Source organism: Oxyura jamaicensis, chromosome 2 (genome assembly GCF_011077185.1).
Source record: "Oxyura jamaicensis isolate SHBP4307 breed ruddy duck chromosome 2, BPBGC_Ojam_1.0, whole genome shotgun sequence".
Classification (NCBI taxonomy): Eukaryota; Metazoa; Chordata; class Aves; order Anseriformes; family Anatidae; genus Oxyura; species Oxyura jamaicensis.
In genome coordinates this window covers 52,795,915-52,815,028 of record NC_048894.1, presented here as the reverse complement: position 1 = coordinate 52,815,028, position 19,114 = coordinate 52,795,915, and the positions used below count along the sequence as shown (strand labels likewise).

Sequence of the window (19,114 nt, the reverse complement as noted above, 5' to 3'; positions counted from 1 at the left end):
TGTGGTTGCCATTCTTTCAAAACTCTGCTCATTTAGAAGTTCACTGATTGTGGAGTTACACATGCTCTGTAGCTGGCATCTTCCACTACACACAGTACAGCCATCTGTTTAAGTTCATCATCATAATAATCAGCCCTTTAAAATACCACAGACAACTTTTTTTTTTTTTTTTTTTCATTAAAATGCAAAGACCTCCACATAGCAATAAGGAGGAAAAGAGAATAAATTAGGAAATGCTTAGAATAGGAAAGAGAGCAACCATCAGATAAGCTATAGATACTACATTTGCATTTGAATGACGGCATGTTGCTAAGGAGATGGGCAGGAAGAGAATTTGGAAGGGGTATCTACCTTGAGGAGCTGGGTGACAGAAGCTGTTTGGCAGCTTCCCCTCAGCTAGACTTTGGTTCAGAACTGAGGACAACTTCCAAAAAACAAGGTGTTGCTGTTTATCCCAAACCTCAACTCAAAGCATCTGTGAACCATTCTGGGAATCCTAAGTAAGAGAGTCTGAAGACCTGTATCATTATCTCAATTTTGTACATAGAGAAACAAAGATAGAACTGAAAAGTTTGCTCCAGTGCACCACCGATCAGGAGATCTGGTGAAAAACCAAGGCCTTCCTCATCCAAATAAACCATCACATTGAAACAAATCTAAATAGCTGCATTATTAAACATGTAGATTTACAGGATTGGATCCACAGATTGCAGCCATAGAAGCAGAGCTATTCCATGGATATTTCACACAGATTACCTGTTACTTGATTGTGATACTTCTTTCAGGGTATTGCTATCTTTTTGGTATTAATATGCTCAGCAGCCCACAGAGAAAAAGGCACAGTTTTAGGTCTCACTATCTTTTAGAATGATGATAGTAAGTGAATCAATACCAAAAAGAAAGCAAACAGCAGCTACAATAAAAAGCTGCTGAGCATTCCAAACTACTAATTTAATCTTCCGTAAACACAATTCATTTAAAATAAAGATGTTTAAAAATAGCATTCTAGCAGCCCTAAGCATGCTAGTGTCATCATCAGAGAGTTTCATCCTTTGGGGAATTAGAAGCTCCTCACATTATAATCAGCCAATCTCGTTATGTCTTCCTGCTTAATAATTATAGATCTTATTAACAGAGATGAATTTGATATATATAAAAAAAGCATTACAAATTGCACAGTTTTCAAAAGAAGAAGGAATCATTTAGTTTTGGATGCCAGTGAGAATGTTTGTTCATTTACCCCAGTTACTAACACCTCTGTTATTGTTAATTTCATTAAATTACATGATTTAATGAGAATGCCATTAGTGCAGACCATTTCTGAGAATTTCCAGTGTAGAAAAGCTCCAACTAGTTAGAAATAATCAATCATACCTTTTTTATTATTATTATTTTTCTAGATAATGCTGATTTCTGTAGAGCTGTAAAAGTTTATACTAGTTGAGATTCAGGCACAATCTTACGTTCAGCAACAAGTTTTTGATAAATTTGTGCCTTTTCCATAAAACCTTCCATTCTGAACATGGGCAGTAATAGCAGGCTGCAGCTTTCAGTATCCATTATCCCATAGTCCATCTACTATAAACAGCTGTTGATTTTGTTGAAAGCTAAAGCTATTGTGTTTCATTTATCCACTTTAACTACAGTAGACCCAGTGTCATATAACCTCTCAAAACTACTTCCCTGTAGTGTTTATAGTTTGTACCTTATTAGCAGTTCTGGTTTTGGCTTTTTTTGAAAGTGTCTGAAAGAAATAGAGGGAGAAGATTTGCAATATCTAAACTCTTTATTGAAAAGGTAGTTAATTTTGTCCAGTTAGAAAGTCTAGATTTAGTTAATCAACATCCACCTGTCCTCAAATTCTTTTTCAACTACTCTGCTTGTTCTAACTGGGGTGAGGAGGATGTTAGTTAGTACAGAACGATGCCTAGGTGGCTAAAGCACATGTCCTGATAGGCTTAATCACTGCAATGGCACACCAAACAGCTTATCAGTGCCCAGAAAGGCCACAGCATTTGCTTGTAATCTGTAGTTAGTTGGGAATTTTATTAGTTTGTAAGTCCCCAGTGCATGTGCAAAACCAGTACATGGCTCATGTCCAGCAGCAAGGTGGACTGAGGGAACAGAGCACAGGTGACCAGGCCTAGGAGAAGCAGGCTTTACTTTGCTGTTCTTTAGCTGTCATCATTCTAAAAGATAGTGAGAGTTACAACTCTGCCTTTTTCTCTGTGTGCCCCTGAGTATAACTCCCTAAATTCCTCAAAGAAGTACACATTTGAGTTTGTGGGATGGAAAGGGATCATTTACGTACCGACAAACCACTTGGTTTTAAATCTGCAACATATTGGCTAAGGAAATGAAGTGGTAGGACTGGGAACTGACCACAGCTTGCAGTTGGGTCCAACTTTTCAAAAGGAGTATCATACAAAGTCTTTATCAATGGAGACAGGAAAAATGGGAAGCCTCTCAATATCAGTTCCAAATGACTACCTTCATTGTTTCAGCGTTAAAGAGTGTTGTATACCGTATTGAGATTAAAGATTTATTTAATCTGATACACCGGTATGATTACTGGTAATTTAGCATTTTAAAAAAGGAACTGTAAAATAAGAAACTGTATTTGGTGTAAACATATGGCTTTGGTAACTGCAGGAGCTGCAGGGCTGTCCTCTGTGGGAAGAGGTCAGGGGTTGGCCTATGCTGGAAGCAGTCATTTCCAGCTGGCTCAGCAACAGATCCGCCACTGGCCAAAGCTGTGGCTATCAGTAAAGTTCTTTGTGGTGCTTCTGTGAAAGCATATTTCAGAAAGAGCAAAAAGGGCTGGAGAGGCTGAGGAGGAGGGAACAAATAGATTTAGAATCAGCAGAGGAAACATCAAGGTCACAGAAGGAGGAGGAGGTGCTCCACAGCAATGAAGTAGATATTCCCTGCAGCCCATGGGATAGCCCACATGGGAGCAGATTTTCCTATCAGGAACCGCAGCTTGTGATGAACTCACACCAGACCATAGGAAAAGTGAGAGAAGGAAGGAGCAGCAGAAAAAAAAACTGCTACGCACTGACCTCCAGGCACCTCCATCCTCCCCTGTGCTCCTCTGGGACAAGGCAGAGAAGGTGGTGGTGAAGCTGTTAAGCATGGGAAAAGGGGAAGAAAAGGGGCTCTTTTAATGTTTATCTTTGTTTCTCACTACCCAAATCTATTTTATTTGGCAATGAAATAATTTTCACCAAGTTGTCTGTTTTGCCCATGACAATAACTGGTAATCCTCTTGTCTTTAACTCAAAACAGAAGGTTTCTTGTTGTTTTTCTTCCTATTTTCTCCCAGTGTCCCCCAGAGTAAGCAACTGGCTGTGTAGGAGTTTGGCCCTTAGCCATGATTAATCCATCACAGAAACACACGTGTAAACCTCCTTAATCCTAGAAATCAGCAAGCATCTGTTACTTTATTTCTATGTTACAATCATTTCTTTATGTCTCTCTGAAATGCTTTCATAACATTGACTGTACCTTAAACTCATGTTTGCTTTGGTGAAAGCAGTCGTCTTTAGGTAAGGTAAAATAAAGCATAATTTTCCCACTGTCAACAAGGAGTCCTGATTCAGTATACCTCAGAAAATTGCTGCAGTATATAGATGGTGAAGTAATTTTGTTCAAGTGTTTGTGAACCCTGTTTCTTAAATAAAACAACTTGAACAATTAATAAATGGAAAGATCTTAACCAGTCCCTATGCTGTATGAAAAGTAGTAAATGAAACATTCATTTCTTACAAGAAGGCACAGCTAGAAGCAAGTAAATTAAAGAACAATAATATTAAACTCCATTCTTTTTCTCGTTTAAAAGAGCTGTCTGGAAATTTTCTTCAGAAAACTGGTTTCAAATGATAAATAATAAATATAATTGATGGAAGAATGCATCTATTCATGGAAATTTCTCTGCAGGAATCTTGTTCACCTGTCAGACTATGCAGGGTGATAAATTTCTGCTAAATGGCTTCCCTGATCCAGGGGTGATGGGGAGAACTTCCATGTTGGAAACCTGCAGGTTTTGGACTTCTTCGTCAGTGGGGTTGCAGCAATTATTTCTGCAATGTCTGGAGTGCATCACTTTGAAATAACTTCACATAAATGCTGTACTGAGCAAATAGTAACAATGCCTTATGTATGCAAAGGCACTGTAGATACAAGCTGGCCACAGATGAAAACCCATACTACTTTGACAATTCAGGTCTAAATGGGTTCCTTAATAAAAAAGAGTTTTGTTAAGAAAAGCAGGAGAACCTGCCTTGTGCCCATATATATGTGGACCATACACCACCTGTTTTTAACTTCATGCAACTTCAAAAATACTTGGAGAGGTGCCTATGTTATTTTCAGAGTTGAATATTTTGCTTTGCTGCATCAGAATTCATCTTCCACTTGCTCTGAAAAAGAGAGTATAATAGCATTTTAAAGCCATGTTCCGTTAAGTTACACTTATGTACTAGCACTAATTCCAATAGGCATCAGAATGTGGTAAATGGTTCTCCACCTAGTGACATTAGAAAACTAAAACTCATTCTGTTGCCCTGAATAATTTCAGTTACAATATCTAATAGCTCTGATAAGTTTAGTAGCTTTGAGGGACTTTCAGATTCTTTTTTTCTGAGATGTGAGCGTAGGTTGACAGGAATTTTGAACTTGATTTCCCAAGGAAGTGATATATGCAACTGTATTTCCTAGACCTGAGTCCATTGAGCAGTTTACACTTCAGAGGGATACCCAGTTCTCAAAGACAGTAAATTCCTATACATTTTTGTGAAAAAACTGACTGCTAGTGATTGCTCCGAATTAGTGTTACCAATATGGAAAAGCCAGTTGCAGTTCAGCCAGTTGGCCATTCGACATGGATATAATGTAAAAGCAATCAGCACACACTTATTTCATCAACAGCATATGTTGCCACTTTCTCAGCCAAACTGGCAAAAGACATGGGAAGGAGCTGGAAGAAGTACTTAAGCAGTGAAAATGGGAAGGACCGAGGAATGTGGGAGAAAAAATCATTAAAGAACTTCATTACATCCGCTGTTCACAGAACAACTTACTTTGGTATCTTAAAAATGTAGATTTTGCCTTGCATAAAGGAATGGGTGAATCTCTTATGACAAAGATATGAGCTTTGACATGAGCAATATGAGATTCCTGACTTTTTGTCTAAATATCTTTAAGTGATTATTTATTTGCAATAAGATGCACTTTACTGGAGAGAAAAGAGCCTTTATTTAATTTCTGCATGGAATGAAAAGCAAGCTGTTTTGCATTATTGTACCAAGGAAACATAATGTAAGAGCTGTTGAAAGGGATTTTCAAACAGGAGAGTGAATGGAGAAAGGTGAAGTATTCTTATACTGGTAATGACAGAATGGACCAATGTCATCATCAGTATGTGAACTGAACTGAATAGAATTACTAAGTTTCAGTAAATAAAGCTGGATTTTTTTTTCCTCACAGTTTCTGTTCTTCAGCCTATCTGACAATTCAAAGACATTGAATAGTCTTTTCTTGTGAAAAATAAAATTCAGAATCCAGTATAAAGTGGCTAAGATTTTCCTCTGCCACTGCAAAAGTGAAAGTACTAGAAAGAATCGTGGCATTAATTTGCACGCACAAGCAAATGTATACCTGCATACATAAAATAGTATGCATATTGCATTAATCTCTATATCTTAGTCAGAATCATCATAGAAAAAAAAATACGGAATCCCATGCTGAAATAAGTCTTTGGATTAACATGAATATTTAAGGCTAAGAATCTTGACAAGACCTGATTTCTAGTTATACAACAACAGTTCCATTAGTAATTGTTGAATATTTAAAATCTTGTATGTATTTGAATCATCATCTACCAATATTTAGCAAGCATTTTCAGAACACTCAGTATCAAATGAGCTAATTTGAAATTATTAAGTTACTCCTAAAACTGATGATTTAGCCAAAAAAAAATAATAATAAATACAACAGCACTCCATTATTAAAACAATACCACAGTGTGTTATTACAGTAAAAACCACAATTTTACCTCAGTCTTCCACTTATACTCTGGGGCAACCTCTGTTTTCTAAGATATGTGCCTACTGTAGATCTGCAGTCTACAGAAATGAAGAGAACTTCGAGAACTTGTACAAATGAGTGAAACAGAAGTACAAACAAAGTCATAAAAGATCATAAACTGAACATTTAACATTGCATTCTAAGCAAGTAAGATTACACAGACAATACCGAATTACAGAATCACAGGATGGCTGAGGTGAGAAGGGACCTCTACATGTCATCTGGTCCAACCTCCTGTTCAAACAGGGCCACCTAGAACTGCTTGCCGAGGACCATGTCCAGGTGGATTTTGAGTATCTTGAAGGTTAGAGACTCCACAACCTCACTTGGCAACCTGTGCCAGTGCTCATTCACCCTACCCGTGATGTTCAGATGAACCTCCTGTGTTTCAGTTTTGTGTCCATTGCCTCTTCTGTTGCTGGGCACTACTGAAAACAGCCTGCCTCTGTCTTCTTACGTACTCTCTTCAGGTATTGATATACACTGACAAGATCCCAGAACTGGACACAATACTCCAGATGTGGCCTCATTAGTGCCACTGTTTAAATACTTAGGGTGACTTTGTAACATCAAGGCAGATCCCAACGAAGTCTTTAATATTACTGCCATGCACAAACAGCGCTAATAAAAATAGCAGTCTGGTTGTTGATTAATCAGTAAAAAAAATTTCCTATCTGAAGCTGCTGGCTGTAGGAAATGCCTAAGGAAACAAATAAATAAAAATATGACACTTTATAAAGCCAACAGAAATTCAGAGATGGAAGACCAAAAGACTCTATGCTAGAATTTTAAAGACAGAGCTTGAATCTTCGGCCTGAAACAGATGTTTCTGGCTTGAAGACCTGAGAGCAGTTCATAGTTCTTGTATCTTCCTATCATACTGCTGAAGATGAATAGAAACAATAAAAATTTGCTGAATCTCTAACTTTATCACACAATTAATGGATGCATCGTGGAGAGAAAATAAAAACTAAAAAGCATGGAACTGCTTAGGAGAATATATGGGGGGGGGTGTTAAAAGTTGAATGCATTAGTTTTAAAATTCTGTTTGATACATGGCACTGAAAGAACTTGAATAATTTCTGAAAGATGTAAAATTCCTTGTCTTAAGGGAATGCTGCAAATCCTCTGTCTAAGTTTGTTTTTATTGCCCTTTCCCAGTAGGAAGTATATGTGATATTCATTTGAAAGCCTGGGACTATCTTAGAAAAGTATACATACAAGGAAACTTTGTGGTTGTGACTAACATTTAGGGCTCTTCTGAGAATAAATACATTATTTCCAAGCTTTACGTAGTTCCCTTACCCTGCCATAAACGGTGTCTATCTCTGCTACTGGAGTAAAAGCAAGGCTTAAGATGCATCTCCAACAGAAAACTGTTTTCTTTTCAGTTAATACAGACATTTTGCTGAAGGCTCTTTAAGCCTCCCATGAATTCTGTGTCAGAGGTTTGGCCTGAACAACGTTAACCTCATTCTTGCTCATTCTAAGAAAATACAAACCATGAACTCTTCTTACAGAAGCTAATACTGTATCTCACAGCAGCATACCATCAATAAGCAGGTCCAATCCAGTTTTCCCATTTTGTCTACTAGAATATACAGGCCAGAATCACCAAACACAATGCCTTAAAGCTGGCACCGAAATGTCCTTATCTTCAGATGTGGCAGAATGGGCACATCCCAGATTTAATGGCATCAAAAGACAGTTCCACAATTATATAACTTTTGGTCCCAGTGTTTTTCCATATGAACAATATTTCCCTGTCTATGTAATGCATCTTGATATACAGCAATGACAGCTACTTTCCAAATGAAAAATAGACCAGAGAGAGAGAGAGGACAGGAAACACCATTTTAAATCAAAACTTGCCTATGCATTTCTCAGGTCCGCCCTGAAGCTGATTTTGTAATTTGAAATATGGAGTACTTTCCAAGAGGATGAAGTACTTTTGCTGTAGCTCGTGAAGCAACTTTGGATTGTCACCAACAACTGTAAATAGAGAGATAAAATAAATCAAACTGACAAAATGCACTGTGATAAGAAAGTTCTACAACTGTACAAGCACCATTATGACTATTTCATTTCATTGAAACTGAATTATGCTCAATAAATAAAACATAATGCAATGATTAAAAAAAAGTTTGGTCTCCAAGCTTCTTACAGCATAAGTGGATTAGATTTCATGCATAATGAACTAGTAAACAGCAGACCCATATAAACTGAGGAAAGAGAATTCCATTTCAAACAGGGAAACAGTATGATGTTGACAACTTCACAGTTATTAGCCAAATGCTAGGCAGTCAGCCAGAAGGCTTCAACAGAAATTGCCTCAAGCAAGAGGAGCAAACAAGGGAAGGAGTTAATGGTATTAAAAAATAAATAATAATAATTAAAAAAATAATTAAATCCACTCATGGGACATTTGTCACCAGAAAGGCCAGAACAACAGATGACTAAGATCTTCTTAATAATAAATAAATAAATAAATAGGACAAAAAATATTGTAAGATGAAGTCAGTGGAATTAGCAGTTTAGAACCAAATACAAAACTAAAAAACTCCTACATTAAGAGCAAAGGGACAGCCATTTTATTCTGTTATTCTCTTTGAATTCTCTTTAGAGTTCACTTGGGTAATGAGTGATTAATGTCTGTGTGTATAAAACTAAAACTGTGTCCTAATTGGGTTTGGCTGAACTAATTGCCTCTGATCAATAAAACTGACACATAGTAGACTTGTCCTTCAAGAATCTCACTCTGAGCCTCATGCTACTCCTTTTAAACCATGCGTCTGATATCCAGGAGAGCAAAAATTGGTCATGCTAATAGAAAATTGAAAGTAATACAGAAGAACTTAAATAGACCACTAAACACAGGGGAAATGGGTATTTTGCTCGACTTAAACCCCCTTGTGTTTCATGACACATTCCATTCACTTACAGCACTTTCCTAGCATTTTTGCAGTCCCTTCTCTGCAGTTTCTGCTCCTCTGACACCAGCACAGAGAGACCTGCAGAGCCTCCTAGTGCTGACACAGCATAGAGCAGCAGAAGGGGCTTCCCTGCTGGAACACTTCCGAAAGACAAAAGCTTTCCTAAAGCTCTCTCCCCACCACCCACCCACCCACCTGTAAGTAGCTGTAGTCATACCGGCATATATGTATACATGTATATTTGGCGTTGCAATGATAAGGAGAACACATGGCTTTTTCCTCAAACAAACCAGTTATGCTTTATAGCCTAAGAGCTAATCACATGATATAATGCCTTCTCAGGTAAAATTATACAAAAAGAACAACCAAAAGCAGAGACAGAGGCAACATAACTACTTAATACTACTCCAAGTGTTATTGTACAGCATTCATTCATACTTAATATATGTTTTTAATTTTCCTGACAACAGGGACAAGATCCTTTATACAAGTTATGCAGTCTACACAGATGTATCTTCTAATTAACAGGCTAAACCTGTCCAATATAGACAGCTGCTGTCTTCAAGAAGGTAAGATGCTCCTCCCAAAGACACAATAGCATGGCATTGTTTGAAATCAGTTGTTACTAAGTGCATCCCTTTAGATCATTTCAAAAGTAGCGACAACATAAAAGTCAAAGGAAATAGAGTAACCTAGTATTCTGCTAGGACACAGAGTCGTAAGGCTCTTGTCTGCTTTTATCTCTGAGTATCATCTGCATTGCCTGTAGAAATGCAAGTGAAGCAGCGTAACACAGATTTTCCCACCCTGCTTAGGCAGGAGGAAGGAGTTTATGAAAGCAACACCGTGACAATGTCAAATACAAGTGGCTGCTACCCACTGAGCCTGATGCCTTTCATACCACTAGGGTTTTTAAGATGTCCTTCTGGGATGAAATAATCCATGGATTGCACTTTATACGTTGTCAGTAATGTTTCGTTCATTTGAGATAAATGTACTTTCAGAGAAACGAATACTACCATGCTTCTATCTTGTTTTTCCATACACAACTGTGCCCCCTGGTGGAACTGGCTGATTCACTATATATTTCGTCCTCAAAATCATCTCACTTCATCTGAACTGCAATCCTTAGCTGGAGTTATGAACTTTGCTTGCTTTAGGAGGCTGTTGAATTAACTTCAAAGAATTCAGCTGTGCAGAAGAAGTTTCAAAATAGCGAGAGAAACCAAATCAAAAGTTTTAAGTAAAGTCCTCATTTTTGAAGTATCCTTCCCATTAGTTATTATTTTGAAAGACCTGTCTTGGGGTCTTTCAGATAATGTCAGTGGAAATGAGTAGAAGTAGTTTGGAGACATTGCTGATGTAGTCCTATGCTACTCTCTTAGCATATACAAGACAAAAAATATCAGGAAGAGCAGAAAACACAGTTTCAGTCCCCACTTTAGTTTGCAAACCCACTGGTGGAAAAAGTCAGAGCACACAATCTTATTACTTAGTCTCACACCTGACAGGCTCCAAGTAGCAGCATGTTTAACATTTGGTCTTCAGTTGTCTCATTGACAACAGTGGTGCTTAGGATGGGATGGTCTTGGCAGACTACTAGAGAACAAAAAGAGAAAAGACTAGGAATGAAGGCAGAAAAGAGGACGTAGGGAAAGGAAAGACAGCAGGAGCCCCTGTCTTGCATTCTACACAGTTTTCAAGCTCTGCTGTGTTCAGTGGTGACAGCAAAACTTTTGTTCCCAACTTCATGACTAAATGCAGTCATGACAGAAGATGAAGAAAATACAAAGTCTCGTTGAATCTGAGTATGATTCAGGACAGGAAAGGAAGAGCAGCCAAGCTGAAGATAGTCACTCCTTTCAGGATGTGTTTTCCCCCTACATCTAATCATGTATAACAACAGGGCGCCTCTGGAAATGTCTGTTCCCAGCCACATTCTCCTGTCCCTTCTTCAATATCAGATCCAGCAATCAAGAAGCTGCAGAAGGGATCCATTCAGATTCCAAATGCTGCTAAGGTAGTCCCAGTCCTTCTATACAGACCAGTAAGGTAGCAATTCATCATGTGTTCAGTCACCAGATACGGCATAAGAAGAGTGGGAGATTAGGACCATGGAACTTCACCAAAGCTTACCTCTACCACTATGATGTGACCCCTTCCAAAGTTTCTTTCACAGAGATGAGGAAACTTAAATAACATACGCTTTTTAAATTTTGTTCTCCAGTTAAGTTTCATTTATAAGACACCTATCTTGGCTCATCAATTCCAACTCCATTCTATCTTTTTAATCATGTACTATGCTTACAAACTTTTAGTCTCGACTAAGACAATCTTTCTTTTCCATAGAAAAATATTAAATATATAAATACACACATTTTTTCATGCTGTCAGAAAGATAGCCCATTAAAAAGTTAACATCTAAAAACAGGTCTTTGAACCTCTATAAGCCTTGAGAACAAGTTCCACACATGTTCTCTCTGTGAGGGCTATCCCCCAAGAAGTTTTGTGCGTATGAGACAGTATGTCAATAGCACTAGGCTGCATTCATAAGCATATACCCTGACACGATTTTACAAAACAGAGTTTCCCTCATAGGCTGCATATCTTTGGCTCATGCAAAGAGTAGCAAACAGGTCATCCAAAGCTGGCTAAAAAGAACAGAACTGAACCAAAGACCCTGGGCAGCATTTTAATCTCTCTGTATTCTCTGCCATGACCTGCCTTAGCCAACCAGATATGCACTACTCCAACTATAACTGTTTCATGTCCAGAGAAGGGGAAAACAGCCTTGTAAAGGTTTTCTTCTTCTTCTTCTTCTTCTTTCATTTTCTTTCATTTTCTCTTCTTTTCTTTTCCTTTCTTTTCCACAGAGCTGCTCTGTGCATACAGAAAAATATGACAGCCTATAAGCATTGTTTTTTGTTTGGTTGTTTTATTTTTGTTTGGTTTGTTTAGCAGTAGAGTATCATGTAGAAAGGACATGGCTGTGTAACATGAGAAGTTTCCCATTCCCTTTTGAAATTGAAAGAGAATACTATCAAGAAACATTGGTTTGCATTTGCTAATGGAAAAATATGGACAAAATGAATATAAAAAATTCCACTTGTGGGACAGAAAATTTTCTTCCAGTTCTCATTAGGATTGGCAATGATTGTTGTCCATATTTAATTGCACTAGTTTCCAGGCAAACAAAACAAAACAAAACAAAACAACAAAAAAAGAGGCTTTACTGAGATAAAAATGAAAGATATTCTCTATTCACATAACATAAAAGCTTTGCATCAGTTGGAGAGACTTTATTACATAGCTAAAGCCCCAAGAGTTAGAACAGGTAAGAGAAGAAATAAACTCTTATTAGGAAGCTATAAAGGTTAATTTGGAACAGGGAGCTCTTAGAAGCTGCTAGAAATGGTGATGAGGCCTCAGGATAAATGAAACAACGACAGACAGTTTTTATGATGTAAGGCTCAAATTTAGTTTCCACTTCAGTCAAGTGACTAAAGCCTTTAAGTCTTATATCAGTACAAGATAGCTCCAAAAATGTAAGATGTATAGACTGCAAGAGCTATAGCATCCACCAGTCAAGCTTTAACCGTGTTCTACAGATCTTTAAAATTAAAAAAAAATATTAAATTTGCTTCCAAAAACTCAAAAGGAAATTATTAAACCTTACTTTGAGGATTTCTTCCCATATTTTCAATTATCCCCACCTATTCTATTACACGTGTAGTAACAATATATGACAAGATTAAAGCAAGTATTAAAAGCATTTGACAAAAGAGTTGTTTCTAGGGAGCCCCACTGATGAATGCTTCATAAATGAGCTCCCCTTGCCTTGTGTCAGGGCCCTGAGGGTGCTCACTGGCCTTGAATAGCCTCACCTTTGGCTTCCATCCCATATCCTCCACCCACCTAAACTTAGGCCTGGGTCTTCAACCTCTGCTTTAGCTTTGCTGAAGAGGTATCCAGCTGTGCTCTGTCCTCTAGCTGTGGACTAATTTCCTGACCTGACCTTGGACCTGCTTTGTCACTGTGGTGATCACTGCAACATGTCTGACCCTGACCTAGGGATTGACTTTCTGGCTTGCCCTCAGATCTGCCTCATGTCCTTGAGGTTGCCTGATGATCTGGACTTTTGGCTGAACCCCACTGCCATCTCTGGGCCTGCCCTGTTTACCTTGATTGGGCACCCTGGGACTGAGCCCGCACTGAATGAGCACCCTCAGCTTCCCATCCCTCATGGAGCAACTGGCCCCCGCTGCTCCTCGAGACCTTGAGCAATTTATAATTGCACACAAAGCATTGTTACAAGTTTTTTTTGTGTGTGGAAAGTGGATTTAAATATTTGATAGGCTATGAGGTGGGAACAGTATTGTACCCTTAACAAATAGGACAGGATTCAAAGATCTACAGGTGAAAGAGCTCATAGCTACAAGTTTGTTCTTCACAGTGCTATTGTTTAAACTGACCATCAGGCTTATTTATTAGTCACTTACATGAAATGCTGACCTTTTAGCAGCCATCAGAAGTATTTCACGTTCTTCAGATGGGCAAATCAAAGGATAGTTACCAGTTCCACTTCTGAATACAAAAATGTGAACATTTATCAATTAGCCCAACACAACTCTTTGAGAGACATCAGTATGCAGCCTCCATGAGGTTCCAAGCTGAAAACAGCACTCCAAAACATGTAAGTCTTGTGCTTTTTAGGAATATCACCTGGCAAACATCAACACAGTGTACTTGGTCCCTTCTACACATTTACAATCCACCTATACTTTTTGGATATTTTTTTAGCAGAGTTTAGATCTCTAATAAATCTTCTTCCTCAAGAGTCATAGTATCAAATAACCAGCTGTGAACTACTTAATCATTAAATGAATACAACAGGTCATTGATATTTAAAAGGTATTTATCATGAATTTCATCTGTAGAAAACTTGATCCAAAGCTCCTGACAGAATTTTAGGCATCACTATTTAGAATTAACACCTGAAGGATCGGTTCTTGTCTCAGATTTCCTTACTGTCCAAAAAAGTAATAATCTATGTTGAGTCAAGCAGATGAAGAGTTGTCATGCCACATAAACATAGTTTTTGAAATTCAATGTTATTGTACATAAATATTAAATAATTAGTGTTAATAAGTAAGCTCATGCATGGCTCAGAATGAGCCATGTAATTCTGCTTTGGTGATGGAAACGCTAGAGCTCCACACTTTCTGGATTAACTTGAGAATGACCAACAAGAGTACCAAGAAATTTGGAATGTGACTGGCTGCAAGGAAAAATAAAGGAACTGGGTTTACTCGTATATAAATATATAAATACTTATATATATAATAAAAATCAAGTTAACTTAAGCTGATAATTTAAGGAGCTCACAGAATCTCCTTTAAGTTCCTAAGAACTGGTTAAGCAAAACTCTACATAGAATGTATTATTCACCACTGCCCTTTAGCATGACATCTACTTTTAGAAGTCTCATCTGTTCTTGTATGTCTAGGATTACCGTGACTCTTAGCACTTTCTCAATGCATTTCTTTTCCCAAATTCTGCATGGTGATGGCAATGAAATTGTGCAAGGACAGCAGTCTTTGCATAGTTTCTTTTAACTGCAAAAGAATCATATGAGTCTAGAGATGGTTACTCACTCTGAGCTACTGCTGACAAAAAAAAAATCATAATTGAAAATATACAAGACAGAAGAAATGAATGTTTTCTTAAAAGAAAACGTGAACAATTACAGGTTTAAACCCCTCTTTTCTGAAAACTTAAATTCCCATAAATTTTATATTACCTAAGGCCAGATTGCAAAGCTTTTGTCAGCATTTGTAATTTATGTCTGTGAATACATCAAACTTGCTGATTTAAGCCCTTCTCCTCTTAGTCTGGAGAACTAACTATCCATGAAATGGAAAGTCTATACTTTCAAACATTGTCAGACTAAGCAAGAGAAAAATAGTGTATATATGTCATATGCTTTTTTACAGATCTTTATATGTAGCCTGCCATGAAAGCAGTTTTTCTGACCTCAAGATGAGCTACAAAATTTCAGCACTTGTAATGATGAACCCAGTCATTCTTCGCTTAGCAAGCATTTACCTCTTGTATTAAGGCCACAGAGAAACATTGCTTTTCAACAAACCCCTTCAGAAACAATCTATAGATCTCATTCTTCTAACAGTAGACAGGTAGGGAGTGAATTTAATTACAGTGTTAATTTTCCAGTTGAGTGGATGTACCTAGAACCATTATAATTTATATAGTATGTAATGACTCACACAACAGTCCCCCTCTGCGTACATTCTCCTTGTAAGCAATGATTTCAGTGCTCTCCACTTTCCTTAAAGTTTTTGGACTTTCAGCCAAAATTGAATAGGTTAAATATTTCATTTTCTTCTTTAAATCCCCAGCTGCTTTTATTCTTATTAAAAAAAAAAAAAAAAGTCTCAATAAATGGAAACAAGAATTCACAGATCCATCTAAATCCTGGGTCTGTGTTCCTCAAATACTAACCAAAAACATCCAGGGTGGGGGACAATCTTCATGTTACTGTGACTGTAGATGCGGCGTTGTCATCCAGAAAGAGGAAGGAGTAGCCAGTTGTTATGTCTGGTTCCACCTAAATTGTCTCCAGCCTCCTAAATCACTGAAAACAGGTATTACACAATTAGATAGTATTGAGAAGCTTAATGAAAACATTTCATTGCATTATTTAGTACTTGTAGTAACTAAAGGACAGTGTACTTTTTTTTTTTTTTTTTTTTTTTTGGGGTGGGGGGGGGAGGTTTGGGGGATGACACTATTTAAAAGTATCACGGATGTCTATACATAGTGTGGTTGTTTTCTCACTAAGAAGGAAAAAAATAGAGGTAGGCCACACAGACAAACTTACTGTTCAACTACCTGCTTGCCAATTGACTGCCTGTCAAAGACTTCAGACACCATCATGTCTCCCTTCCAACAAGAACCAAGCAACACCAAGAAGACACACTGGCTTTGTTTTCCACACATTTAAGGTTTTATTAGGAAGAATGATTCCCTTGAGCTCACTCGTACGCTACCACCACTGAGGCCAAATCCGTCGATGTAGTGGCGAGGAGGAAACAGGACCTAATTTTTTACAAAACCTCTCGCAAAAACTTCAGAGATCCAAAACCCCCACTCCTAGAGCGTGGCGGGCTCTAGATACGGTTGGGCCCGGCTTTTCAGCGTGCCAGGAGCACAAAGCAGGAGGCAGCCGCCCTCATATCGGAGCACAGGAGACAGGGCTGCCGCTGAGGGGAGGCTGACAGGCCGCTGTGGCAGGGCTGCGCCGCCGCCATGTCGGGGCGGAGGGGGCGGCCCCTCCCGGCCGCCGACTCACACCGCCCCCGGCTCCGCCCCGGCCGCGGGCCGAGGGTGAGGGCTGAGGGGGAGCTCCGCCCGTCGCCGCCGCCGGAGGAGGCCGGGACGATGTTGGAGACGCTGCGGGAGCGGCTGCTGAGCGTCCAGCAGGACTTCACCTCGGGGTGGGTGGCACCCCGTGTCCGTGGGGGTGGTGGGACCCGCAGCCGGGCCGGGGTGAGGGGGAAGCAGGTGACCGGGGGGAGGAAGAGGAGGAGACCGGCGGCTGCGGCGTTGTGACGGCTGGGAGCGAGACGCTCGGTGTGGGGAAGGAGAGGCTGCGCTTTTGGGAGGGTGGGGAAGGCGTGAGCGGGGTCGATTAACGCGCTGGAATCCTTGACGAAGTGCCTGACCCGCGAGGTTTCGTGGGTCCGTGTAATTTCGCCCTCTGCTGCGTGAAAAGCTCTTCTGTTCCCTGGAAGATGAGAGTTACTGTCACGTGAGGGAAAGAAGCGCAGGATGAGCGGAAGAAACAGCTCCTTGCTTACATTGCAAAGATACTCTCCCTACACAGCCCCACTACAAAGATATTCTTCCTACACTGCCCCAATACAGAGTACAAAGATATTCCCCCTATGTTGCCCCAGAAGCTCGTCGTTTTTTTTTTAATATACACACTGGATCAATGCTATTTTTAGTACAAGCAGGTGGTCCCAGCGAGTGTTACTGGAAGTCAGAGGATGGTTGAGGAACAAGGTCATGCCTGTGCTGCAGAGCTGTTGGCTCGTAACGAGCCCCAGGAGAGCATCGTGTTGTAATCGATTGCTTTTGAGAGCTGCGTGGCCTCTGGCTGTGTCGAGGCTGCCTGATAATATCTCTATGGTAAATATATATATGTATAATATATATAGTCAGAGATATCTCTGAGCTCCAGAAACTTACATACTTTATTATTTGCAGCACTTTACAGTAGACCAAAGAAACTGATACAGTAACTACTGATCAACCACACAAGTTGCTGGTATATCTGTCTTTAACAAACGTGAAATCTTAAAAATACAGAAAATACATTGCTTTAGTGCTGTATTTCGGTTTTGCTGTTACTTTTAGAGCTTTCATTGGGTTTGATGCCTCAATACAGTGTAAGATTCTTTTGGAAATGGTGTCTTTAACATGATGAAACAGGATAACAGAAAGGCCTGGATGTGATGATCATTTAACTTTGTCTAAAGTTGCTATTGGGGAGTCAAAAGGTTTTCATGTAGTCTCTTAATTTCCCTTTTTCCCTGTGTTGCCATGTTTTGTTCTGTTTTAAAAGCAGTTTTTATTGTTTGCATCTTTCTGTTTCAGGAGCTCCATTAATGTGTCCTTTTTGGGGTGTCCCTTTAACCTTTTTTACTTTGCAGTGTAATTCTTTGTTTTCATTAACAATGTGTATCTTGAAGCAGTGGTAACAAAGGTTGTGGAGCACATCACTACTTTTCCCATGCTGTCCCCTTCAAGTCAGGCCAGAACAGGAATTGTCCTGTTTTGCCTTCCGCGATAATGCAACCTCAGTGCCAGTGTTTTGGATTATCCTTTTCATTCCTTTAGTAGAAGCGGCCAACTTGTTAACTACATGTGAACAATTGCAAAATGAACAGTTGGATCACTTCTAACATTGTGAGGGAGAAGCTCTTCCAGGCTTCCAGGGAGCGAGTGTCTCTTCCAAAGGCATAAGGGAGCACCCACTTACGGCTGAGAAAGATTGAATCTGGGGTCATGTAGAAAGAGCACTTTGACTTTGTTAGCCAGTTCTGTGTTCAAAGAAATGTTTTCTCCTTTCTCCTGCTCAGATGTGCCTCCTGTCTGCTTCTGTGTATCCTGTGTGTGAGGTGTCTGGATTTTGACCCATTTACCTGCAAGCAGTCTCTTGCAGGAGAAGGGGGGGAAAAGAAGCAAGCTATCTTTGTGCTCAGGCAGTAATTTGTGTGCTTCGGCCGGCTTCAGTGATGTGGTTCATGCTGCCTCTACTTTGTACAGAGAACACTGCTGAAAGGAAGCCAGTACTGTGAAGCCTAGTGATGCCTCTTTTAACCTTCACTTCTGACTACATGACAGACACCCTAGTAAAAGAACTGGTGGTTGTGGCCCAGCGTTTCCTTCGATCCCTATATGCAGAGGAGTGCTGCTGTTACTGGCAGGAGTGCATGCTGGGGGACAGAACGGAAGAGAAGAGCAAATTGCAGTGCTTTCTTCGCTGTGCTGTGGTTGTTGCTACTTGGCTGACTATTATGAACGGGGAGACCAGCCTTAATATGTCTTTTCTCAATTTGTCTAATACCGATGTTGCTGTAGACCTCTGAGGTTTCATTTTAGAGTTCTTGGAAGCTGGTGATAGTGAAGATGGGGGATGGGGAGCGGTTGGGCTCACCTTTGAAGCAGCTTGGTTATCTCTCTATCAGGGCTGCTTCTCAGTCACTGGGTGACTGACGATTACTTAACACGCATGGTTACTTATCTCCATGTCATGTCTGGAAGAGATCTTTAGAGCTCATAGGTTACTTCCATCTTGCCCATATCTGTACATCTTTTATTTCTTCCTAACCCTTGTTATCCCACACAGCTGGGATGCCAAAGGACATATAGGCAGAGGACAACCATCCCCTTGATGGGCAGAGAAAGAGCAGGAGGTTTTCGTTTACACTCTTCCATTCCAACCTGACTAGCACGTACAGGTTGACTGGAAAAGAGCTTCAAAAAGCTGGGTGGGGGTAGTGGAGGAG

General features: G+C 39.6%; 1 protein-coding gene across 2 annotated transcripts in view; it reads left to right on the top strand.

The window, feature by feature from the left end:
* Positions 1-2,889: 2,889 nt before the first annotated feature.
* DTNBP1 (dystrobrevin binding protein 1) overlaps positions 2,890-19,114 on the top strand; it is an 85,283-nt gene continuing 69,058 nt past the window's right edge. Inside the window, exons 1-2 of one of the 2 annotated variants that reach the window (XM_035316757.1) lie at positions 2,890-2,898; positions 16,467-16,534. In XM_035316757.1, coding sequence (XP_035172648.1) covers positions 16,479-16,534 — 56 coding nt within the window. In that variant the 5' untranslated portion in view covers positions 2,890-2,898; positions 16,467-16,478. Of the gene's footprint in view, positions 2,899-16,384; positions 16,535-19,114 lie in introns of those variants that run through there. The other variant, XM_035316756.1, reaches the window with a different exon arrangement.